We start from the raw sequence: 26743 nt of genomic DNA, 5'->3' as shown, positions 1-26743 counted from the left end.
CTTCAAACGACAACTGGGAGGAAAGTAACTAATATCGTAAATCCCCATGGCCCTCCCTTATCATATTTTTCTCTTTACTGTTCTCTTACCCCTTTCACTGTCACTGTAACCCCTCCATGCCGCTGTATGACCAGTAGCTCCCCTTACCAAGAGTTTCTATGGAGAATGCGGCGTCCCGGAAATATTGATGCTTCATTGTATAGGAGTTTATCTAAGGGAACCCCCACCTTCACTGCCCACACCCATATGCCCCACAACTGCTATAACTCTGCCAGCCTTTGCATGCATGCAAATACTCATTATTGGACAGAGAAAATGATTAATCCTAGTTGTCCTGGAGGACTTGGAGCCACTGTCTGTTGGACTTACTTCACCCATACCGGTATGTCTGATGGGGGTGGAGTTCAAGATCAGGCAAGAGAAAAACATGTAAAGGAAGTAATCTCCCAACTGACCCGAGTACATAGCACCCCTAGCCCCTACAAAGGACTGGATCTCTCAAAACTACATGAAACTCTCCGTACCCATACTCCCCTGGTAAGCCTATCTAATACCACCCTCACTGGGCTCCAGGAGGTCTCGGCTCAAAACCCTACTAACTGTTGGATGTACCTCACCCTGCACTTCAGGCCATACATTTCAAACCCTGTACCTGAACAATGGAACAACTTCAGCACAGAAATAAACACCACTTCCATTTTAGTAGGACCTCTTGTCTCCAATCTGGAAATAACCCACACCTCAAACCTCACCTGTGTAAAATATAGCAATACTATAGACACAACCAACTCCCAATGCATCAGGTGGGTAACTCCTCCCACACGAACAGTCTGCCTATCCTCAGGAATATTTTTTGTCTGTGGTACCTCAGCCTATCGATGTTTGAATGGCTCTTCAGAATCTATGTGCTTTCTGTCATTCTTAGTGGCCCCTATGACCATCTACACTGAACAAGATTTATACAATCATGTCGTACCTAAGCCCTGCAACAAGTACCCATTCTTCCTTTCGTTATCGAAGCAGGAGTGCTAGGTGGAGTAGGTACTGGCATTGGTGGTATCACAGCCTCTACTCAGTTCTACTACAAACTGTCTCAAGAACTAAATGGTGACATGGAATAGGTCGCCGACTCCCTAGTCACCTTGCAAGATCAACTTAACTCCCTAGCAGCAGTAGTCTTCAAAATCAAAGAGCTTTAGACTTGCTAACTGCCGAAAGAGGGGTAACCTATTTATTTTTAGGGGAAGAATGCTGTTATTATGTTAATCAATCCGGAATCGTCACCGAGAAAGTTAAAGAAATTCGAGATCAAATACAAGGTAGAGCAGAGGAGCTTCAAAACACTAGACCCTGGGGCCTCTCAGCCAATGGATGCCCTGGATTCTCCCCTTCTTAGGACCTCTAGCAGCTATAATATTGCTACTCCTCTTTGGACCCTGTATCTTTAACCTCCTTGTTAAGTTTGTCTCTTCCAAATCGAAGCTGTAAAACTACAAATGGTTCTTCAAATGAAGCTCCAGATGCAGTACATGACTAAGATCTACCACAGACCCCTGGACCAGCCTGCTAGCCCATGCTCCAATGTTAATGACATGGAAGGCACCCCTCCCAAGGAAATCTCAACTGCACAACCTCTCCTACGCCCCAATTCAGCAGGAAGCAGTTAGAGCGGTCGCCGGCCAACCTCCCCAACAGCACTTGGGTTTTCCTGTTGAGAGGGGGGACTGAGGGACAGGACTAGCTGGATTTCCTAGGCCTACTAAGAATCCCTAAGCCTTGCTGGGAAGGTAACCGCATCCACCTTTAAACACGGAGCTTGCAACTTAGCTCACATCTGACCAATCAGGTAGTAAAGACAGCTCACTAAAATGCTAATTAGGCAAAAATAGGAGGTAAAGAAATAGCCAATCATCTGTTGCCTGAGAGCACAGCAGGAGGGACAATGATCAGGATATACACCCAGGCATTCGAGCCAGCAGCGGCTACCCTCTTTGGGTCCCCTCCCTTTGTATGCTGTGTCTTCACTCTATTAAATCTTGCAACTGCAAATAAATAAATAAATAAAACCTAATTGTGATTTTGAGGTGCTCTAAGATATGGCACATTAATAGATAATAAATGTATTATTAATAACTCTGTATGCTATAACCCACTGTGAAGTATGAAAGTAGGTGGACAATAGTGCTCCTTGACATCAGATGAGAAACCATCAATACTTTAAAATGTTTGGAAATCACCACTGAACATGTGAAAATTACATATGCACGATTGTTCTGGTGTAATTCGTGAGTCACAGTTTATTCATTTACAGAGACAAACAGCATTTATAAACGTTAGAGTAGTATGATCCTCAAAGTGTGGTCCCTGGACCAGTGGCATCCCGTGGGAACTTGCTAGAAGTGCAAATTCTTGGGCCCTACCCCAGACCAACTAACCGTATCAGAACCTACAGGTCAGCATCTATCAATCTATGCTTTCACAAGCCCTAAACGTTGAGAATCACTGTGTTACAAGTATAAAACAGTAATTAACAAATCGGCAGGACTGCTAAAACAAAACTAAAGAAAACCTATACCAGCCTGGGCACCATAGTGAGATCCCATCTCTAAAAAAAATTGTTTTGAATTACCTGGGTATGGTGGCATACACCTGTAGTCCCAGCTACTGGGGAGGCTGAGGTGGGAGAATTGTTTGAGCCCAGGAGCTCAACACTGCAGTGTGCTGTGATAGCACCACTGTACTCCAGCCTTGGTGCAGAGCAGGACTCTGTCTCAAAAAAAAAAAAAGAAAGAAAACTACAGATATTTCCTTTTTTTTTAGAGGCAGGGTCTTGCTCTGTCACTCAGGCTAGATTGCAGTGGCATGATCCTCGTTCACTGCAGCCTCAAACTCCTAGGCACAAGCAATCCTCCTGCCTCAACCTCCCAAATAGCTGGGACTACAGGCATGCACCACTATGCCTGGCTACTTTCTGTTTTTTTGTACAGACAGTCTCCACATGTTGCCCAGCCTAGTCTCAAACTCCTGAGCTCAAGTGATCCACCCACCTTGGCCTCCCAAAGGGTTGAGATTATAGGTGTGAGCCACTGAGCCCAGCCTAACATTTCCTGAAAGTGAACTGGAGATTACTTTAGCTAACTTTTATCTTTAAAACTATAATCAGCCGGGCGTGGTGGCTCACACCTGTAATCCCAAGCACTTTGGGAGGACGAGGCAGGTGGATCACGAGGTCAGAAGATCGAGACCATCCTGGTTAACACGGTGAAACCCCATCTCTACTAAATATATAAAAAATTAGCCGGGTGTAGTGGCGGGCACCTGTAGTCCCAGCTACTCTGGAGGCTGAAGCTGGAGAATGCTGTGAACCCAGGGGGCAGAGCTTGCAGTGAGCAGAGATCACGCCACTGCACTCCAGCCTGGGCTACAGAGTGAAACTCCATCTCAAAAATAAAATAAAATAAAATAAAACTAGAATCAAATATAAAAGTATCATGCAACGTGAGCCAAGGTTGCCACTACACTCCAGCCTGGTGACAGAGCGAGACTCCGTCTCAAAAAAAAAAAAAGTATCATGCAACGGAAAAAATTTGCTGTCTAAATTTACTATACATTTCTCCCTTGAAATATTAGGTCTTGCCGGGCACGGTGGCTCAAGCCTGTAATCCCAGCACTTTGGGAGGCCGAGACGGGCGGATCACGAGGTCAGGAGATCAAAACCATCCTGGCTAACATGGTGAAACCCCGTCTCTACTAAAAAATACAAAAAAAACTAGCCGGGCGAGGTGGCGGGCAACTGTAGTCCCAGCTACTCGGGAGGCTGAGGCAGGAGAATGGCATAAACCCAGGAGGCAGAGCTTGCAGTGAGCTGAGATCCGGCCACTGCACTCCAGCCTGGGCCACAAAGCGAGACTCCGTCTCAAAAAAAAAAAAAAAAAAAAAGAAATATTAGGTCTTAAAAAAAGTTCAAGACCAGCCTGCCCAACATGGGGAAACCCCATCTCTACTAAAAATACAGGCCAGGCGCAGTGGCTCATGCCTGTAATCCCAGCACTTTGGGAGGCCGAGGCGGGTAGATAACCTGAGGTCAGGAGTTTGAGACCAGTCTGGCCAACATGGCAAAACCCCGTCTCTACTAAAAATACAAAAATTAGCTGGGCGTGGTGGCGCGTGCCTGTAATCCCAGCTACTCAGGAGGCTGAGGTAAGGAGAATCACTTAAATCTGGGAGGTGATAGAGTGAGACTCTTTTAAAAAAAAAAAAAAAAAAAAAAAAAAAAAAAAAAAAAAAAAAACCTTTAAAGGGCTCCTATTATTTTTGGCCAGGCACAGTCACTGTCTGTAATCCCAGCACTTTGGGAGGCCAAGGCGGGTGAATCACCTGAGATCAGGAGTTCAAGACCAGCCTGGTCAACATGGTGAAACCCCATCTTTACTAAAAATACAAAAAATTAGCCAGGCGTGGCAGTGGGCACCTGTAATCCCAGCTACTTGGGAGGCTGAGGCATGAGAATCGCTTGAACACAGGAGGGAGAGGTTGCAGTGTGCTGAGATTGCGCCACTACACTCTAGCCTGGGTGACAGAGACTCCCTCCGTCTCGAAAGAAGGAAAGAAAGGAAAGAAAGAAAGAAAGAAAGAAAGGAAAGAAAGGAAAGAAAGGAAAGAAAGGAAGAAAGGAAGAAAGGAGGAAAGGAGGAAAGGAGGAAAGGAGGAAAGGAGGAAAGAAGGAAAGAAGGAAAGAAGGAAAGAAGGAAGGAAGGAAGGAAGGAAGGAAGGAAGGAAGGAAGGAAGGAAGGAAGGAAGGAAGGAAGGAAGGAAGGAAAGGAAGAAAGAAAGGAAGAAAAAAAGGCAGAGAGGGAGGGAAAAGGGGAAAAGGGAGGGAAAAGGGAAGAAAGGGGGAGGGAGGGGAACGTTCCAACAGACTGACTACACTGAAGAACACCAAAAGTTACAACAGCAAAAAGCCTATTTCACATTTACAGCAGTAAATAGTTAAGTTTAAAAATAACAGTAGATCCAAAAAATAAAATCCCATCCCAACTAACAGAACATAATGAGTGCCTTCTTCACAAGGTAAGTAAACAAGGCACTCAGATGCAGATTCCAGCTTGCAGTCTGACTGAAGTTAGGTGACCACACAAAAGAGAAAATCCACAAAAAAAGGCAGAATTCTTTGATTCCATGGGAGAAGAAAAAGAAAGAGTTAATAAAACATGGTTTCTGGGCTAATAAGTGAGAGTCTCAATAAGGCCAACTTCAAGTTCCTAGCTAAGAAGACCATGAAGGCAGCCTTTTCTAAACGGTTACGTAGATTGGAGGCAACTCAGTGTGAACAGCTAAAAAGCCTGTCCAGCAACCGTACTGAATAGTATTTCCCAGGCACGAGCCTACAGACCAACAGAAAAGAGAGGTCATGTATGGAAAATCACTGAGTAGCTGTCCAGACACTCTAGAAGCTACTCCACAGCCTGTCTCATTTCCACTGATTCTAATCCTGAATTAAAGAGAGAACACAGTTGAGTACCATTGTTAGACTCTTTGTTCACTTCAGGTTATCCACTCTAAATCTGCCTGTATTATTTTGGGGAAGTCAACTTTCAACACAAAAGCCTACAGTTTGATATTTTACAACATGAACAAAATTTTTATCACATTGTAAACAAGAAGGAGTATTATTTGTAACTGACCTCTTATAATTCTTATTGTCTGAGTAGATATCCACCTCCAAAAAGAACTAAAGAGAGAAAAAGAGAGAAAGATTTTAAGGTTTTTTTTTTTTTTAAAGAAACAAACTTTTGTCAATTCCTGTTTTGCTCAGCATAATACAAAGGTAATAATATACAAAGTATCTATTTTTCTGGTCAAATCTATTATTTAACTTAAAGCACAAAGTTTAGCAGTTTAACTATTATTTGTTCAATTCTGTAAATCAAACACATTACATACTTTATTGTTTATGAAAATATTAAACAATAGAACAAGCTTACCATTTCATAAGGTGGCTTTTCCTATTGTATACTCGACGAATACATTTCAACATTTTCATTTCTAATATTTCATCAAAAAAGAGGCAGTGGGGAGAAGAGAACCACTAGATTCTCTACAATTCACTTAAGCTCTGATTATGTTTCCAAGCGGTTACACCTACCCACAAAGGTTGGGAGCCAGGGGGAAGACAGAGCACCCATTATACTAAGTCCCTAAACTGTAAGAGATCAAAGAGTCTCTAGCAACTCCCCAAATCCTGGATTTCCTTCTTAAGCCTGACAATTTAAATGTATCTAGGGTAGAAATTCTCAACTCTGATTATGTTTAAGAATCACCTGTGGAGCTTTTAAAACTTGTACAAAGTCTAAACTCCACCCTAGATCTGCTGAATCAGAATTGCAGCTAGAGGCCCAGGGATATCAACTTTAAGTTCCACAGTTAATTGACATTGATGCAAATACAGGGTTGAGAACCACTGGTTCAGGACAGAGAAGAAACAAAAGGAAAGAACCTATCACACTGATAGGGAAATCTAAAACTTCCAAGAGAGGACCCCTAAATGACAAGGGACAAGATTTAGGATATTAGGACTTATCCAGTTATGGAATCTGAGCTAGTATTATTCCCTACAATTGAGAAGAGGAAGGAAAAAGTTTGGATCATGTAACCAAAGATGCAGTGAAGCTGGAGTTTCTTTTTCTTTTTCTTTTTATTGAGTCAGAGTCTCAATCTGTCACCCAGGCTGGAGTGCAGTGGTACAATCTCAGCTCAATGCAACCTCTGCCTCTCGGGTTCAAGCGATTCTCCTGCCTCAGCCTTCCAAGTAGCTGGGATTACAGATGCATACCACCACACCTGGCTGATTTTTGTATTTTTGTATTTTTAGTAGAGACAGTGTTTCACCATCTTGGCCAGGCTGGTCTCGAACTCCTGACCTCACGTGATCCACCTGCCTCAGCCTCCCAAAGTGCTGGGATTATAGGCGTGAGCCTCTGCGTCCAGCCCAGAGATATTTTTCTAAATAAATACAACAGATGTTACCAAATTTAGTTAGCATATTCTACTTGAACTCAAATTACACTGTATTTTCCAAACAATTCTAATAAAGAGGCAGCAATTAGTTTTCGTAGCCACTGATAAAAGTATACAAGCTTATACAACATGTCCTTGCCTCTTACGTCATAGTAAGTTCACTTAAATGTTTTCAAAGAGGCCCGGTGCAGTGGCTCACGCCTGTAATCCCAGTACTTTGGGAGGCCAAGGCAGGTGGATCACGAGGTCAGGAGTTCAAGGCCACCCTGGTCAAGATGGTGAAACCCTGTCTCTACTAAAAATACAAAAATTAGCCAGGTGTGGTGGCGGGTGCCTGTAATCCCAGCTACTTGGGAGGCTGAGGCAGAGAACTGCTTGAACCCAGAAGGTGGAAGTTGCAGTGAGCCAAGATTAAGCCACTGCACTCTAGCCTGGGCGACAGAGTGAGACTCTGTCTCAAAAACAAACAAACAAAAAAAAGATGTTTTCAAAGAGAATAAGTGAATTTGCCTTTTTCATTTTGTCATTTATTTTTTAATGGATTTTATTTTTTAATTCAGTGATTCATAAAAGGATTACAGAGAATTTTATTTTAAAAGCTATTTTAATTTACCACAAGTTTTAAATTTTAAAATAACAAGAACTTGTGTTCCAAATAGTGAAACAGATGCTGATTATTCAAAGATAAATAAGATTTGTCCCTAGCTAAGTAGCTATAGACATCTAATTATACAATTACAGTAGTATAATAATCTCTGAAAACACTTACAAAAAATATAAATAAAAAAGATAAAAAATAAAAAAGAACTTAAAAAATTTTTTTAAAAAGAAAAAAAACCCTCTAGGCCAGGTGTGGTGGTTCACACCAGTAATCCCAGTATTCTGGGAGGCGGAGACAGGAGGATGGCTTGAGCCCAGGAGTTTGAAACCAGCCTGGGCACCATGGTGAGAACCTATCTCTAAAAAAAATTGTTTTAAGTTAAAATAATAATGTAATTTAAAAAATAATAATCTCGCCGGGCGCGGTGGCTCAAGCCTGTAATCCCAGCACTTTGGGAGGCTGAGACGGGCGGATCACGAGGTCAGGAGATCGAGACCATCCTGGCTAACACGGTGAAACCCCGTCTCTACTAAAAAATACAAAAAAAAACTAGCCGGGCGAGGTGGCGGGCGCCTGTAGTCCCGGCTACTTGGGAGGCTGAGGCAGGAGAATGGCGGGAACCCGGGAGGCGGAGCTTGCAGTGAGCTGAGATCCGGCCACAGCACTCCAGCCGGGGTGACAGAGCGAGACTCCGTCTAAAAAAAAAAAATAATAATAATAATAATAATAATCTCTAGGTGTAGAAACACAAAAGAAGGGTACTTTGTCCAAACTTGGAGGTGGAGTAGGAAGATATTAGAAATGAATCTGGAAAGATAAGCAAGGAGGGAGAGGAAGAAGCATTCCATGTAGAAGGGACATTTGAATAAGAACCAGATGGTAGAAGATGCAACCTTACGAGAAATACTAGATATGAATGGTTATAATAGAGCTCGAAGTCCTTTCCTTCAGGAACCAGCTAGAAGTTTTTTTTCTTACTGTTTGTTTGTTTTTTGAGACAGGGTCTCTCTCTGCCACCCAGGCAATTTTCTTGGCTATGAACAGTGATCATAGCTCACAGCAGCCTCAAACTCCCAGGCTCAAGTGATTTTCCTGGCTCAGACTCCAAAGTAGCTAGGACTATAGGCACACGCCACTACAGCTGGCTAACTTCTTTTATTTTTAGTAGAGACAAGCCTGAACTTTAGTTTGAGACCAGCCTGAACTTGCTATGTTGTTCAGGCTGGTCTCAAACTCTTGGGCTCAAACAATCCTCCCACCTTGGCCTCCCAGTTTTGGGATTACAGGCATGAACCACCATGCCCAGCCACTTTTTGTTTTTTTATAAACCAAGAGAGTATTCTTTTAGGGTACAGCAGTCAGAGGAAATAACATAATGTAACTGTCCTATTTCCCATTTCTCAGTCCAGGGATGTATAGTATTTTTCAAGGATGTAGCTGGTAAAAGCTCTCATATCTTTCAAGAAATCTTTAAATAAATCTTGCCGAACTTCTGAAGAAAGATAGTGTGTTGGGCTGGGCATGGCAGCTCACACCTGTAATCACAGCACTTTGGGAGGATAAGAAGGGTCGACTGCTTGAGGTCAGGAGTTCAAGACCTGCCAGGCCAACATGGTGAAACCCCGTCTCTACTAAAAATACAAAAATTAGCTGGGCGTGGTGGTGTGCACCTGTAATCCCAGCTACTCGGGAGGCTGAGGCAGGAGAATCGCTTGAACCCAGGAGGCAGAGGCCACAGTGAGCTGAGATCATGCCACTGCACTCCAGCCTGGGTGACAGAGCGAGACTCTTTTTCAAAAAAATAAAAATAAATAAATAAATAAACTAAAAAGACATAACCCACAAAAAGACCAAAAAAGAAATTAAAAAGTCTGGGTAGACAACAGGAAGACAATTTTCTTGGAAAGCAGACAGAAGAGCAATAAATGACTAGGCAAGCCCAAGAAAACTGAATCATAGCTCATCTGTGGTAAACTTACAATCAACACAATTTATATCATAGAGTCCCCAAAATGTTCAGAAAGTGGAGGTGAAAGAGAGCTAAAGAAAATAAGGAGGATTGGTTGAAACTATTTCCGAAGCTTCAGATCATTAGATTTTCTCCCCCGCTAGTGAGGTCAGGTGCCTGCTGCTACCATCCTGAGACTTTAGGTTTATTCTCTAGAAAGGGTTAAACAGAGGGTTTCTAGATTGGGGGATACCAGCAACAGTAAGGGGCAGGGTACAATACTGAAAATGAATAAATTAAGTCAATATATTGAATAAGATTTCCTGGTCCTCTTTCCCTAATTGTCACCCTCCCAGAGAGAGATTAGAGGATCCTTCTTTTTTTTTTTTTGAGACAGAGTCTCACTCTGTTGCCCAGGCTGGAGTCCAGTGGCATGATCTCAGCTCACCACAACCTCTGCCTCCCAGGTGCTAGAGATTCTTCTGCCTCAGCCTCCCGAGTAGCTGGGACTACAGGCCTGCACCACCATGCCCAGCTAATTTTTGTATTTTTAGTAGAGACGGGGTTTCACCATATTGGTCAGGCTGGTCTCGAACTCCTGACCTCGTGATCCACCTGCCTCGGCCTCCCAAAGTGCTGGGATTATAGGTGTGAACTACCGCGCCCAGCCTAGAGGATCCTTCTTTGGAGAATCTGACCAGCTCAAGGAGAAAAAAAAACCTAAAGTTACTAACATCAACATCCCTAATTGACTTGCCCAACCAGATTACAATGTAGTAAGCTAACCATCTCTAATCAGCTTTCAATACTTCCTCTTAAATATAAACAGACAATAAAGATTACCAGATGTCTGAGAAAAACTTCAACACGAAAGACTAAAAACAAATAACTACCTATAGATTTTAAAAAATGTAACTTGAAGAAAAGAGATTACAGGGCACAAGAAACCATTAAAAACTACAGGGTCGAGGGGAGGGAAGCAACTTCACCACCTGTGTGGTATTTTCCCAAAAAACCCATGACCCTAGTCTAATCATGAGAAAATATCAGACAAATTTGAATTGAGGGACATTCTACAAAATACTTGACCAGTACTATTCAAAATCACTAAGCCATTACAAAAAAGGAAAGACTAAGAAACTATAACAGATCAGGGGAGATTAATGAGACATGACCACTAAATAAATGTGGTATCCTACATTAAATGATGGAATAGAAAAAAAGCCACTAAAAAAGAAAAGGTACAGAAGGCCAGCATGGTGGTTCATGCCTGTAATCTCAACACTTTGGGAAGCCTAGCCAGGAGGATCACTTGAGGTTAGGAGTTTCAGATTACCATGAGCCATAATGGAGCCCCTGTACTCCAGCCTGGGTGACAGAAAGGGACCCTATCTCTGGAGGAAAAAAAAGAAAAAAAACAGGAAATAGAGTTTTATAGTTTAGTTACTATTATACCAATGTTAATTTTATAGTTTTGACTAAAGTATTATGGCTAGCTGGGCAGGGAGGCAGGCACCTGTAATCCCAGCTACTTGGGAGGCTGAGGCGGGAGAATCACTTGAACCCAGGAGGCAGGGGTTGCAGTGAGCCGAGATTGTGCCACTGCACTCCAGCCTGACCAACAGAGCAAGACTCTCTCAAAAAAAAAAAAAAAAAAGTATTTTGGCTATGTAAATAAGATATTAACATTTGCCTACTTGAGGGTAGCAGATGGGAGGAGGGAAACAATAAGAAAAAATATCTTTTGAGGCCAGACGTGGTGGCTCATGCCTATAATCCCAGCACTTTGGGAGGCCGAGGCGGGCAGATCACCTGAGGTCAGGAGTTTGAGACCAGCCTGGCCAACATGGTGAAACTCCATCTCTATTAAAAATACAAAAATTAGCTGGGTGTGGTGGCACACACCTGTAATCCCAGCTACTAGGGAGGTTGAGGCACAAGAATAGTTTGAACCCAGGAGGTGGAGGCTACAGTAAGTTGAAATCGTGCCACTGCACTCCAGCCTGGGTGACAGGGCAAGACTTCATCTCAAAAAAGAAAAAAAAACAAAAAGTATCTATTGAATACTAGGCCTAATTAGTATCTGGGTGATGAAATTATCTGTACAACAAACGCCCATGAGTTTACATATATAACAAATCTGCACATGTACCCCTAAACCTAAAATAAAAGTAAAAAAAAAAGATATTAACGATTAGTAAGCCCTGATCAAGAGTACGCAGGAACTCTATGTTCTACTTTTGCAACTTTTCTGTAAGTCTAAAATTACTATCTTGGCTGGGTGCGGTGGCTCATGCCTGTAATCCCAGAACTCTGGGAGGCTGAGGCGGGTGGATCACCTGAGGTCAGGAGTTTGAGACCAGCCTGGCCAACATGGTGAAACCCTGTCTCTACTAAAAATACAAAAATTAGCTGGGCATGGTGGCAAATGTCTGTAATCCTAGCTACTCGGGAGGCTGAGGCAGGAGAATCACTTGAACCTGGGAGGTGGAGGTTGCAGTAAGCTGAGATCACGCCATTATACTCTAGCCTGGGCAGCAAGAGCAAAACTCCACCTCAAAAACAAAAACAAACAAACAAAAAATTACTATCTTGAAAAAAACCTGAAGTCTAAAGGGACCATTGTTATTATCCTGAAAGAGCTAAGAGAAGATATTATATACATAAAGCACGAATGGATTTTTTTTTTTTTTTTTGAAATAGGGTCTCACTCTGTCACGCAGGCTGGAGTGCAGTGACGTAATCACAGTTCACTATAGCCTTGACCTCCTGGGCTGATATGGTTTGGCTGTGTGCCCACCCAAATCTCATCTTGAATTCCCAGGTGTTGTGGGAGGGACCTGGTGGGTGGTAACTGAATCACTGGGGTGGGTCTTTCCCATGCTGTTCTTGTGATAGTAAGTCTCACAAGATCTGATGGTTTTAAAAATGCGAGTTTCCCTACACAATCTCTCTTTGCCTGCTACCATCCATGTAAGACGTGACTTGCTCCTCCTTGCCTTCTGCCATGATTGTGAGGCCTCCCCAGCCACATGGAACTGTAAGTCCATTAAACCGCTTTCTTTTGTAAATTGCCCAGTCTCAGGTTTGTCTTTATCAGCAGCATGAAAATGGACTAATACAGTAAATTGGTACCAGTAGAGTGGGGGACTGCCTGAAAAGACACCCAAAAATGTGGAAGCGACTTTGGAACTGGGTAACAGGCAAAGGCTGGAACAGTTTGGAAGGCTCAGAAGAAGACAGGAAAATGTGGGAACACTTGGAACTGCCTAGAGACTTGTTGAATGGCTTTGACCAAAATGCTGATAATGATATGGACAATGAAGTTCAGTCTGAGGTGGTCTCAGATGGAGATAAGGAACTTCCTAGGAGCTGGAGCAAAGATGACTCTTGTTATGTTTTAGCAGAGACTAGCAGCATTTTGCCCCTGGCCTACAGATTTGTGGAACTCTGAAGTTGAGAGAGGTGATTTAGGGTATCTAGTAGAAGAAATTTCTAAGCAGCAAAGCTTTCAAGAGGTAACTTGGGCGCTGTTAAAGTCATTCAGTTTCAAAAGGGAATCAGATGGGGTGGAACCTCGCACAGAGACCCTACTGGGACACTGCCCAATGGAGCCGTGAGAAGAGGGTCACCATCCTCCAGACCCCGGGATGATAGATTCACCAACAGCTAGCACCATGCACCTGGAAAAGCTGCAGACACTCAATGCCAGCCCATGAAAGCAGCCGGGAGGAAGGCTGTATCCTGCAAAGCCACGGGGGTGGGGCTGCCCAAGACCATTGGAACCCATCTCTTGCATCAGCACGACCTCAATGTGAGACACGGAATCAAAGGAGATCATTTTGTAGCTTTAAGATTTGATTGCTCTGGCCAGGCGCGGTTTCACACCTGTAATCCCAGCACTTTGGGAGGCCGAGGCAGTTGGATCACAAGGTCAGGAGATCGAGACCATCCTGGCTAACACGGTGAAACCCTGTCTCTACTAAAAATACAAAAAAATTAGCCAGGCATGTTGGCGGGCACCTGCAGTCCCAGCTGCTCCAGAGGCTGAGGCAGGAGAATGGCGTGAACCTGGGAGGCGGAGCTTGCAGTGAGCCGAGATTGTGCCACTGCACTCTAGCCTGGGCTGGAGCAAGACTCTATCTCAAAAAAAAAAAAAAAAGATTTGATTGCCCTGCTAGATTATGGAATTGCATGGAGCCTGTAGCCCCTTTGTATTGGTCAATTTCTCCCATTTGGAACGGCTATATTTACCCAATGCCTGTATTCCCATTGTATCTAGGATGTAAATAACTTGCTTTTGATTTTACAGGCTCATAGGTAGAAGGGACTTGCCTTGTCTCAGATGAGACTTGGGACTGTAGACTTTTGAGTTAAGGCTGAAATGAGTTAAGACTTTGAGGGACTGTTGGGAAGGCATGATTGGTTTAGAAATGTGAGAACATGAGACCTGGGAGGGGCCAGGGGCTGAATGATATGGTTTGGCTGTGTCCCCACCCAAATCTCCTCTTTAATTCCCACATGTTATAGGAGGGACCTGGTGAGAAGTAATTGAATCCTGGGGGTGGGTCTTTCGCATGCTGCTCTCGTGTTAGTGAGTAAGTCTCACAAGTTCTGATGGTTTTTTGTTTGTTTGTTTGTTTGTTTTTTGAGACGGAGTCTCGCTCTGTCGCCCAGGCTGGAGTGCAGTGGCCGGATCTCAGCTCACTGCAAGCTCCGCCTCCCGGGTTCACGCCATTCTCCTGCCTCAGCCTCCCGAGTAGCTGGGACCACAGGCGCCCGCCAGCTCGCCTGGCTAGTTTTTTGTATTTTTTAGTAGAGACGGGGTTTCACTGTGTTAGCCAGGATGGTCTCGATCTCCTGACCTTGTGATCCACCCGTCTCGGCCTCCCAAAGTGCTGGGATTACAGGCTTGAGCCACCGCGCCCGGCCCTCTGATGGTTTTAAAAACGGGAGTTTCCCTGCACAAGCTCTCTCTTTGCCTGCTTCCATCCATGTAAGACATGACGTGCTCCTCCTTGCCTGCCACCATGATTGTGAGGGCTCCCTGGCCATATAGCACAGTAAGTCCATTAAACCTCTTTATTTTGTAAATTGTCCAGTCTCAAGTACGTCTTGATCAGCAGTGTGAAAACAGACTAATACACGGGCTCAAGTGATCCTCCTACCTCAGCCTCCTGAGTAGCTGGGACTAGGTGCACACCACCACACCCAGCTAGCTTTCTTGTAATTTCTGTGGAGATGGGATTTTGTCATGTTGCCCAGGCTGATCTCAACCTCCTGCTCAAGCGATTCTCCAGCCTCAGCTTCCCAAAATGTTAGGACTGCAGGTGTGAGTCACCACAGCTAGTCTGAAATTTTTTTTTTTTTTTTTTTTTTTGAGACGGAGTCTCGCTCTGTCGCACAGGCTGGAGTGCAGTGGCTGGATCTCAGCTCACTGCAAGCTCCGCCTCCTGGGTTTACACCATTCTCCTGCCTCAGCCTCCCGAGTAGCTGGGACTACAGGCGCCCGCACCTCACCTGGCTAGTTTGTTTGTATTTTTTTAGTAGAGATGGGGTTTCACTGTGTTAGCCAGGATGGTCTCGATCTCCTGACCTCGTGATCCGCCCGTCTCGGCCTCCCAAAGTGCTGGGATTACAGGCTTGAGCTACCGCGCCCAGCTGAAATATTTTTAAAATAACTGTTTTAGGCCAGGTGCAGGGGCTCCCACCTGTAATCCCAACACTTTGGGAGGCTGAGGCAAGAGGGCCACTTAAGTCCAGGAGTTCCAGACCAGCCTGAGCAATAAAGCATAATGCCATCCCTATTTATATATATATATATATACACATAAAATTTAACAAGAAAGAATTTTGAAAAGCTAAAAATATGATCACAGCAACGAAAAAACTCAGAAGAAGAAAACTCAGAAGATTGAAGAAAAGCTTTCACAAATCAGAATAGAAAGTCAAAGAAGGCCAGGTGTGGTGGCTCATGCCTGTAATCCCAGTACTTTGGGAGGCCAAGGCAGGCAGATAACCTGAGGTCAGGAGTTCAAGATCAGCCTGGCCAATAGGGTGAAACCCCAACCATACTAAAAATGCAAAAATTAGCTGGGTGTGGTGCTGCACACGTGTAATCCCAGCTACTTGGGAGGCTGAAGCAGGAGAACTGCTTGAACCTGGGAGGCAGAGGTTGCAGTGAGCGGAGATCATACCACCGCACTCCAACCTGGGCCACAGAGTGAGACTCCGTCTCTCAAAAAAAAAGGATTCAAAGTGATGAACAACAGGAGAGAAAAAATTAGAGAACCTGTTCAGAAGGTCCAACGGAAGCTCCCAAAAGCAAGAACAAAACATAGGGCAAAAATTTTAATCTGGTAATCATGCCAGATTGCCATGGTCATTGACGGATTTCAAAGGCCCAACAAGTGCCTACCATAATGAATAAAAACGGACACCAAGGCACATCACTGAAATTTCAGAAACTGAACACAAGAAAAGATCCTACAAGCTTCCGGAGAGAAAAAAGTTCACATACAAATGATCAAGAATTTGAATGCCTTTCAGACTTATCAGAAATAACAACAGACGCTTGAAAGTTATTAAACAATGCCTTCAAAATTCTGAAGGAAAATTATTTTCAATGTAGAATTTTAGACACAATAGGTTGCTGATCAATTGTGAGGACAGGACATATTTTCAGACAGCAAAATCTCAAAATAATTACCTCTGAGAATAATGCAATTAGAAAACATAATTCATTTTACAAACACCAATGCAATAATTGATATTGGCAAATATCGTAAATATATGTTAAAACCATTGGATAAGGGTTCTCAGAAAACAACATATTCTTTTTATTATTATTATTATTTAGTTTTTTTTTTTTTTGAGATGGAGTCTCGCTCTGTTGCCCAGATGGGAGTGCAGTGGCGTGATCTCGGCTCACTGCAACCTCCACCTCCCAGACTCAAGCAATTATCGTGCCTCAGCCTCCCAAGTAACTGGGATTACAGGTGTGTGCCCCAACACCTGGCTAATTTTTGTATTTTTAGTAGAGATGAGGTTTTGCCACATTGGCCAGGCTGGTCTCAAACTCCTGTCCTCAAGCAACCCATCTGCCTCGGCCTCCCAGAGTGCTGGGATTACAGGCATGAGCCACCATGCTCAGTGAAAACAACATATTCTTACATATATATAAAACATATATATTATACACATATCTTACATATATATTTTACACATATACATATATAAGATATATCCTACATATATGTCTCTCTCACGTGTGTGTGCGTGTGTGTATATATATATATTTTGTTTTTTTTTTTTGAGACAGTCTCACTCTGTTGCCCAGGCTGGAGTGCAATGGCCCGATCTCAGCTCACTGCAACCTCTGCCTCCCAGGTTCAAACAATTCTTCTGCCTCAGCCTCCCAAGTAGCTGGGATTACAGGCACCCACCACCTCATCCAGCTAGTTTTTTTTGTATTTTCAATAGAGACGGGATTTCACCATGTTGGCCAGGCTGGTCTTGAACTTCTGACCTCAAGTGATCCGCCTGCCTCAGCCTCCCAAAGTGCTGGGATTACAGGCGTGAGCCACTGCACCTGGCCATATTCTTACATATTAATTACAAAAGGGAAAAGGTATTTTTACAATGGAGAAATCTGACAGGTACCATCTTAACTAAGTATTCAAACTAAATATCACCAATATTAGGACAAACTGACTTCATATACCTCTGGATGTGATGCAATAGAAGTATACAACAGGCCAGGCACAGTGGCTCATGCCTCTAATCCTGACACTTTGGGAGGCTGAGGCATTAGGATTGCTCAGGAGTTCAAGACCAGCCTGGACAACAAAGTGAGACTCCGTCTCTATAAAAAATTAAAAAATTAAAAATTAGCTGAGCATGGTGGCACATGCCTATGGTCCCAGCTACACAGAAGGCTGATATGGGAGGACTGCTTGATTTCAGGAGGTCGAGTCTGCAGTGAGCCATAACTGCACCACTGTACTCTAGCCTAGGCAACATAGTGAGCCCGTATCTCAAAAAAAAAAAAAAAAAATTAGCTGGGTGTGGTGGCGCATGCCTGTAGTCCCAGCTACTTGGGATCCTTAGGTGGGAAGATCGCCTAAGCCCAGGAGGTTGAGGCTGCAGTGATCCGTGACTGTACCACTGCATTCCAGCATGGGCAAAAGAGCAAGACCCTGTCTCGAAAACAAAACAATGAACAAACCAAAAAACGTGTTTCGAGCTGGGTGTGGTGGCTCGTGCCTATAATCCTAGCACTTTGGGAGGCCGAGGCAGGTAAATCACCTGAGATCAGGAGTCTGAGACCAGCCTGACCAACATGGAGAAACCTGTCTCTACTAAAAATACAAAATTAACCGGGCGAGGTGGCGCATGCCCATAATCCCAGCTACTGGGGAGGCTGAGGCAGGAGAATCACTTGAACCTGGAAGGCAGATGTTGAGGTGAGCCGAGATCACACCATTGCACTCCAGCCTGGGCAACAAGAGTGAAACTCCATCTCAAAAAAAAAAGTTTTGTATAACAAATAGTTGGAGGGGAGGGAGAGAATATATATATTTGCTTGAAAATGCATAAAATCTCAGAAGTTATTAATAAATTAATAACATTAACATAAGTTAAAATATCTGATAATTATTAAAAAGAAATAAGAAATAATAACAGCCAGGCGCAGTGGCTCACGCCTGTAATCCCAACACTTTGGGAGGACAAGGTGGGCGGATCACCTGAGGTCAGGTGTTCAAGACCAGCCTGGCCAACACGGTGAAACTGGGATTACAGGCATGAGCCACCACGCCCGGCCCCCTTTTGTGCTTTTAAAATACTGAACCAGGCCAGGTGCAGTGGCCCACACCTGTAATCCCAACACTTTGGGAGGCCAAGGTGGGCGGATCACCTGAGGTCAGGAGTTTTGGACCAGCCGGGCCAACATGGTAAAACCCTGTCTCTACTAAAAATACAAAAATTAGAGGGGTGGTGGAGTGTGCCTGTAGTCGCAGCTACTCAGGAACCTGAGGCAGGAGAATTGCTTGAACCTGGGAGGTGGAGATTGCAGTGCACTCAGATCACACCACTGCACTCCAACCTGGGCAACAAAGCAAGACTCTGTCTCAAAATAAAATAAAATATAAAATAAATAAAATAAAATATAAAATAAAATGGTGAACCAGGTTGGGCACGGTGGCTCATGCCTGTAATCCCAGCACTTTGGGAAGCCGAGACGGGAGGATCACCTGATGTCAGGGGTTCAAGACCAGCCTGGCCAACATAGTGAAACCCCGTCTCTACTAAAAATATAAAAAATTAGCTGGGCATGGTGGCACACGCCTGTAATCCCAGTTACTCGGGAGGCTGAGGCACGATAATTGCTTGAACCCAGGAGGCAGAGGTTGCAGAGTCAAGATCCTGCCACTGCATTCCAATCTGGGGTGACACAGTGAGACTCTTGTCTCAAAAAAACAAACAAATAAAACAAAATGTTGAACCACATGAATATATTGTCAACTGAAGATTTTAAATAAGTTTAATAAAAAGCTTTCCTCAATTAATTTCATGCTACTCTGATCCCTTATCTCGTATCTGTCAGAGTATTTAGCCAGATAACTGAAATGTTATTCACTTATTTCTTTAACATGTGTTACTATGTAATTGACTCTGGGTTATCTCCTAGATGAGGCTGGGGAAGTTATTCTCCCTTCCAAAAACAACAAAAAAGAGAGAAATGGAGGTCTTGCTATGTTAACAAGGCTGGTCTTGTACTGCTGGCCTCAAGCAATCCTCCCATCTTGGCCTCCCAAAGTGCCAGAGTTATAGATGTGAGCCACCATGCCCAGCCTCTTCTAATTGATTTAGATCCACCACCCTCAATGCCTCACAATGCCATGTAAACACTAGGCTTTCAAAGGCTGCATGTTTTTTTTTGGTTTTTTGGGTTTTTTTTGAGATGGAGTCTGGATCTGTCACCCAGGCTGGAGTGCAGTGGCGCGATCTTGGCTCACTGCAAGCTCCGCCTCCTGGGTTCATGCCATTCTCCTGCCTCAGCCTCCTGAGTAGCTGGGACTACAGGCGCCCACCACCACACTCGGCTAATGTTTTGTATGTCTTTTAGTAGAGACGGGGTTTCACTGTGTTAGCCAGGATGGTCTCGATCTCCTGACCTCGTGATTCGCCCACCTCAGCCTCCCAAAGTGCTATTACAGGCATGAGCCACCGCATCTGGCCAGGCTGCAACGAATATTTGAGTTACAAAACTAGCAGACATAAACTAAGTCACTATTTCAAACATTATCCTCTAGAAACATTTAGAGGCCTCCAGGTAAAATGCCATTTTGTGAATTCAGAAAGTTCTAGGATGAAATCAATTTATGCTCATAATTTCATTTCATAGATCTGCATTTAAAGAAAACCAGAGTCTCAAGGAAAAGAACTGGCTCACGGCTGTACAATCTCAACACTTTGGAAGCCTGAGGCGGGAAGATCGCTTGAGCCCAGGAGTTTGAGACCAGCCTGGGCAACATGACACAACCCCGTCTCTACCAAAATTAAAAAACAAAAAACAAAAAAATAGCCAGGTATGGTGGTGTGTGTCTGTAGTCCCGAATACTTGGGAGGCTGAGGTGAGTGGATCACTTGAGCCTAGGAGGTTGAGGCTGCAGTGACCCATTATTATGCTAGCGCACTCGAGCCAGGGTGACAGAATGAGACCCTATTAAAAAAAAAAAAAGGAAAAGAAAGAAAGGAATTTCTTCCTTAAAGAAATACTGCTGAATTTTTTTGCCTCCAAGTCCTATGGATATGTTAAGGCATTATACTTTATATTACCTAACAGAGATCTATGCTGGTGACATTTACAGGTTAAGGCAAAAATTCCTAATTCCTTTGTAGTTACAATATCCTATGCAGTCTTCAGGAGCCAGTTTTAAGTTGAAAATTATGAAGAACTCCCAAAAATCAGTTGCCCCATGATGCCTTATGCCAGATGTGCCTATAGTTGGAAACTTTCAAATGTACATCAGATAAAATATCTCTCATATTAAGTGGAAAACTGGAAAAGAAAATCCCTTAGGCACTTTCCAGTACTAAATGTTCTATTAAGTTATTGAATTTTGAGGTAGAATCAAAGTAAAATCAAACAGCTTGCTTTGCCAGGGCCAGGAATACCTCTAAATGCTAAAGCATAAAACAGGACCCAGCGATTCATCTTCTTGCTGCTAATCTACTGATATTACTCCTGATAAACTTAAAAACTAATCAAGCTCCTATCAACCTACTATTCTTCATCTTGGCATGTGTGTAAAATATATACACACAACTAAGAACAGATTTGAAATCTGTTTATAAAAACAGAAGACAGGCTGGGCACAGTGGCTCACAACCGTAATCCCAGCACTTTGGGAGGCCAAGGCTGGCGGATCACTTGAGGTCAGGAGTTCAAGACTCCTGACCAACAGGGTGAAGCCCTGTCTACTAAAAATACAAAAATTAGCCAGGCATGGTGGTGTGCGCCTGTAATCCCAGCTAATAGGGAGGCTGAGGCAGGAGAATCACTTGAACCCAGGAGAAGGAGGTTGCAGTGAGCTGAGATCACGTCACTGCACTCCAGCTTAGGCAACAGAGCTAGACTCCATCTAAAAAAAAAAGAAGATAATTTTATAGGAATGTCATTAATGAGTATTATACTCTAGTTCTATCAGAAGGGATAACCAAATATTCATAAATGAGGCCTTGTATTTTTTGAGAAAAATTCCCCAAAACTGAGTCTGTTTTTTCAAACTCCATGAGTTCATTCGGAATTTTCAAACTTTGCTGGGCATGGTGGCTCATGCCTATAATCCCAAAACTCTGAGAGACCAAGGCAGAAGGATTGCTTGAGCCTAGGAGTTCGAAACCAGCCTGAGCATTACAGTGAGACCTCATCTCTACAGAAAATTAAAAAATTAGCTAGGTATGGTGACATGTGCCTGTGATCCCAGCTACTCAGGAGGCTGAAGTGGGAGGATCACTTGAGTCCAGGAAGTCAAGGTTGTAGTGAGCCATGTTTGCAGCACTGCACTCCAGGCTGGATGACAGAGAGAGATCCTGCCTTAAAACAAAGAAAATAATTTATACAACTTTATTCTATCTGAAATAACCATTCCATAAATAGTACTGCCATGCAATTTCCAGTCCTGATGTCATGGAATAGTAAACGTTATTGTGGTTCTTTGTATAAAACAGCATGAGTATGTCATGCTAAAAGGATGGAATGAGTCTAAGTCTCAACACCATTGGAAGGCAAGACCAATTGGGGCCACCAACCTTTAGGTAGGGCACTGAATAGCCCCTGTTGAAGCCACTTTTCACTTGCCTCCTTAAACATCCTGAGACTAGACAGCCCAATGGTAGCTTGAAAAAGTAACAAATTAGTAAGAGAACTGTATCATTAGAGCACACTTAACTAAGATTGACCAGCTAAACTCATAAGAATTAATGCCTTATCAATCAGATTTACACTCTGTGTAAGTGCAACATCCTTATGACACTATTTGTCATAGTTTCCTACCTGTTTAATATCACCTTCAAATAGTCCATTAGATTCAAGTGAATACAGTACTCATTACAGTTTTTTAAAACTAAAGAAATAGGCTGAGTGCAATGGCTCACACCTAAAATCCCAACACTTTGAGAAGCTGAAGTGGGAGGATCACTTGAAGCCAGGGGTTTGAGACCAGTCTGGGCAATAAAGTGAGACCTCCACTCCATCTCACAAAAAAATTTAAAAATTAGCTGGGCACTGTGGTATATACTTGCAGTCCCAGCTACTCCGGAAGGTAAGGTGGGAGGAATGCTTGAGCTGAGGTCGAGGCTGCAGTGAGCAATGATCACATCACTGTACTCCATCCAGCCTGGGTGACACAGCGAGAGAATCTCTAAAAAAATAAAAAATAAAAAACATTTTAAAATGAAGGCCAGGTGCAGTGACTCATGCCTGTAATCCCAGCACTTTGGGAGGCCAAGGCGGGCAGATTACCTAATGTCAGTTAGAGAACAACCTGGCCAACATGGTGAAACCCCATCTCTATTAATATACAAAAATGAGCCGGACATGGTGGCATGCGCCTCTAATCCCAGCTACTTGGGAGGCTGAGGCAGGAGAACTGCTTGAACCTGGGTGGCGGAGGTTGCAGTGAGCTGAGATCACGCCACTGCACTCCAGCCTTGGCGACAAAGTGAGACTCCATCTCCAAAAAAATAAATAAATACATAAAAAATAAAGTGGCCAGGCGTGGTGGCTCACACCTGTAATCCCAGCATTTTGGGAGGCCGAGGCGGGTGGATTACAAGGTGAGGAGTCCAAGACCTGCCTGGCCAACATGGAGAAATTCCGTCTCTACTAAAAATACAAAAAAATTAGCCAGGCATGGTGGCACATGCCTGTAATCCCAGCTACTCAGGAGGCTGAGGCAGGAGAATCGCTTGAACCCGGGAGGTGGAGGTTGCGGTGAGCAGAGATCGCACCATTGCACTGCAGCCTGGGCAACGAGAGCGAAACTCCTGTCTCAAATAAATAAATAAACAAATAAAATAAAATTGAGGCCGAATGCGGTGGCTCACACCTGTAATTCCAACACTTTATGAGGCTGAGGTGGGCAGATCACCTGAGGTCAGGAGTTTATGACCAGCCCGGCCAACATGACGAAACCCCATCTCTACTAAAAATACAAAAAATTAGCCGGGCATAGTAGCACGCACCTCGTAGTCCCAGCTACTCAGGGGGCTGAGGCAGGATTGCTAGAACCTGAGAGGTGGAGGTTGCAGTGAGCCGAGATTGTGCCACTGCACTCCAGCCTGAGCAAAAGGGCGAGACTCCGACTCCAAAAAATAATAAAATTAAATTAAATTGAAATAAACAAAAAAAAAAACAGTTAATAATCTGTTAAAGTAGATTAATGGTAATTACCTCAATAGTTAATAGGAATTTTTTTAGCCAATGAGTTTCTAGTGTTTATTCGCTTTGTTGTAATCTTACTGTTTTATGGGTTTGGAAAGATGCTTGACACATAGCTCCTAGAATTTACTTTATTTTATTTTATTTTTTGAGACGGAGTCTCGCTGTGTCACCCAGGCTGGAGTGCAGTGGCGCAGTCTTGGCTCACTGTAAGCTCCGCCTCCCGGGCTCACGCCATTCTCCTGCCTCAGCATCCCCATCCGGAGTAGCTGGGACTGCAGGCGCCCGCCACCATGCCGGGCTAATTTTTTGCATTTTTAGTAGAGACGGGGTTTCACTGTGTTAGCCAGGATGGTCTCAATCTCCTGACCTCGTGATCCGCCCACCTCGGCCTCCCAAAGTGCTGGGATTACAGGCGTGAGCCACCATGCCCGGCAGCTCTTATAATTACTAATCTTTAAGAACATGTTAGATAATGACATAACTTTCTTTTCTGAATTACAAAAGGATTCTCCTCTCCTCCCACAATTGAAAATACTAATTTCTAATGTATTATTCCACAGTTTCTATTTTAATTCACTTCTTTCCCAAACTAAGACTATTAGGATATTAGCCATCCAAATGAAGGAAGAAAAGATTTTAAAAAAGAAATACACTAGCCCTAGACCTGTTAAACCAGTCCACATGACAGGTATAAAAATTTTCCCAATCACTGAGGGCAAAGGAAATAGTGTTACGTAGTGATGTACACCTGAACCTGCTTACAGCACTTTAGAGAGGTCAACATCAGATGAGAGATTGTTCTCCGAGGCTGGCTTTCACAATGCCAGGTCTTCATCATTACCTAGTTATTGAACTATAAATTCACTAAGATAAAAGCCACCATTTCCCAAGACTTCCTTTTTAAAAAGCAGTTTAATCTTATGCTGGATGTATTTCTATTATGCACTGGTAAATCAAAACAAAACAAGCCCAGCGTGGTGGCTCATGCCTATAATCCTAGCACTTTGGGAGGCTGAGAAGGGTGGATCACCTGAGGTCAAGAGTTGGAGACCAGCCTGGCCAACATGGTGAAACCTGTCTCTACCGAAAATACAAAAATTAGCCCGGCATAGTGGCGCACGTGTGTAATCCCAGCTACTCAGGAGGCTGAAGCAGGAGAATCGCTTGAAACTAGGAGACAACGTTGCAGTGAGCCGAGATCACACCATAGAAACTCCAGTCTGGGCAACAGAGCAAGACTCCATCTCAAACAAACAAAATAACAAAATTCTACAACACTAGTAAACACAGATGGCTTCATAAATTAATACTTTACCTTTGGCATCTTTCATATGCCCACTTTAAAATGTTTAATATTCTTGGGTTTACATCAGTCCTCCTGTTATGCATTCAGTTTTATTGAGAAATGAAGAAACTGAGGCAAGAGAAGTGGGAAGAAACTTGCTATTTATAGCAAGCAGGCATCTATCTGGATAGGTAAACGGTGGTCTTGCTCTATTAGGCCACAATGCTTTTCTGAAAAGTGCCAATCAAATAAGCAGCACAGAAATCCTTCTCATCACAGACATCCAGGGCTTTCCCCTCAAGAATGGAAAAATATGAGTATTCCTCCCTGCTGAGGGAGAAGAGACCATGTAACCAAAGAAAGCATACTTCTCAATCTATACTACCGAATTGGGAGGGAAAAAATGAATGGAAAGAGAGAGAAAATTCAAGGAAATAAACTTCTGAGACTGAAGATGTGGTTATTAGGTTTATCCACACATTAGGAAATTACTGAAACATCGCTAAAGTAGAAACGGAATTAGGAAGGCCTAGGGTCTTTTTTTATTCCAGTCTTAAATCCCCAAACAAAAATATCTGAAATTAAAGTATTTCTCCTGAGCAGTTATATTCTTAAATGCCTCTATAAAACCCACAAGGCCTACACTAAGTCCCTGATTTTTAGAGCTGATTTCAAGTGTCCATTAGTGTCCACTCTCCCACTTCCAAATCCAAACTAATGTTGGCCCCGATCCGGGTAGGGCCTTCACACACATTTTCCTGTGAAATCATTAGCTTCACATCAGCTTCCTACGTCCTGTTTCCAGTAACTTCCCTTGATCAGCATGGCAAACAAGGAGAGAGTAACAAAAGGCATGTACATTTACTACGTCCCTCACAGATAACGTAATAAAATCCTGGGAACAGGAACTGGCAGGGACAACCTGCCTGGCCCTGGCTTTCGCCACGATACAAAGGCACGGAGAGAGCAAGTGAGGTCTGCACCCCACACCTCATCCTGCAAGAGAGAGAGGACTTTCAATGCAATCAGACCCAACCCGCAACGCCCCCTTCCCACGTGGTCTTCTCTCTCTCCCGAGCCCAGAATCGGATTGGACAGGGGTCTGGAAGGAATCACACCACGCTGGAGCTGGGCAGGAGGGGTGGGGGGCGAGCTCCAGGCAGAAACCCCAGCCCCTTTCTAGAGGGGCCCTGAATTGTACGCCTCCCAGTTCCGGGATCTGAGCTCCCACCTCCCGAGACCCCAGACCTCTCCATGTCTCTAAGGAGGGGACCTCAAGGCCTCAGAGCCGCGGGAAGGGTTAAGCTGCCCGGCACCGGGTCTGGATGGTGTGGAGCCCAGGCCGCGTGCGGGCGGGCGGAGGATGGGAGGCGGCCCCATGCTTAACGCCGCCCCTCCCTTGGCCCCAGCTTCTCCAGGCCCCCGGTCACAGGTTCTGGGCCGGCCCTCACCTCACCTCAGGGTAGCAACGTGTGCGGTCGGGCGGTTCCGGAGCCCCTGCGTGGAGACACTGCTGGGCGGGAGGAGAAGTCGGCGGCTCAGGCGATGGCTGACAGGCGCGCAGCACCAGGCCGGCCCCGCACACGGAGAAGGGGCGGGGCTTCAGGGGACCTGACCCGCCCCCGCCCCGCCCCTGCCTCCCACCTCAGCCGGCGAGCCCCAGGAGGTGACTACGTCCGGGGTTACTCCAGGCCGTTCACCTCTGACCCCGCTCCGGGCTGCGGCGCGGCCAGGGCCGCCGGGGGGCGAGGCGCGGGCCCCAGGGCTCAGCAGCAGCCAATGGGAGGGCGGCGCGGGGCGGGGCGATGTGAGGCGATGCCGATGGTCCGAGCGCGGATCTGCCATTCGGGGCTGAGCGGCTAGAGGGCGGGCGGGCAGCGGGCGGGCAGCGGGCGGGCCCTGGGCAGTCGTGGCGCCCGTGGCGCGGCCTTCGCGGCCCCT

General features: G+C 44.5%; 2 protein-coding genes across 8 annotated transcripts in view; one reads left to right on the top strand and one right to left on the bottom strand.

Moving 5' to 3' along the window:
* TADA2A (transcriptional adaptor 2A) overlaps nt 1–26743 on the top strand; it is a 556520-nt gene that overhangs the window by 402173 nt on the left and 127604 nt on the right. The gene's annotated exons all lie outside the window — the stretch shown is intronic.
* Nucleotides 1–26743, bottom strand: part of ACACA (acetyl-CoA carboxylase alpha) — a 329721-nt gene that overhangs the window by 249204 nt on the left and 53774 nt on the right. For 4 of the 7 annotated variants that reach the window (XM_050764555.1, XM_050764552.1, XM_050764562.1 and 1 more), the window contains exon 2: nt 5685–5731. In XM_050764555.1, the coding sequence (XP_050620512.1) occupies nt 5685–5731 (47 nt within the window). Of the gene's footprint in view, nt 1–5684; nt 5732–26258; nt 26499–26743 lie in introns of those variants that run through there. The other 3 variants (XM_050764558.1, XM_050764556.1, XM_050764557.1) reach the window with 3 other exon arrangements.

Source organism: Macaca thibetana, chromosome 16 (assembly GCF_024542745.1).
Source record: "Macaca thibetana thibetana isolate TM-01 chromosome 16, ASM2454274v1, whole genome shotgun sequence".
In the NCBI taxonomy this organism is placed as follows: domain Eukaryota; kingdom Metazoa; phylum Chordata; class Mammalia; order Primates; family Cercopithecidae; genus Macaca; species Macaca thibetana.
The sequence above is the reverse complement of the archived record's forward strand: the minus strand, read 5'-3'. Positions and strand labels throughout refer to the sequence as shown.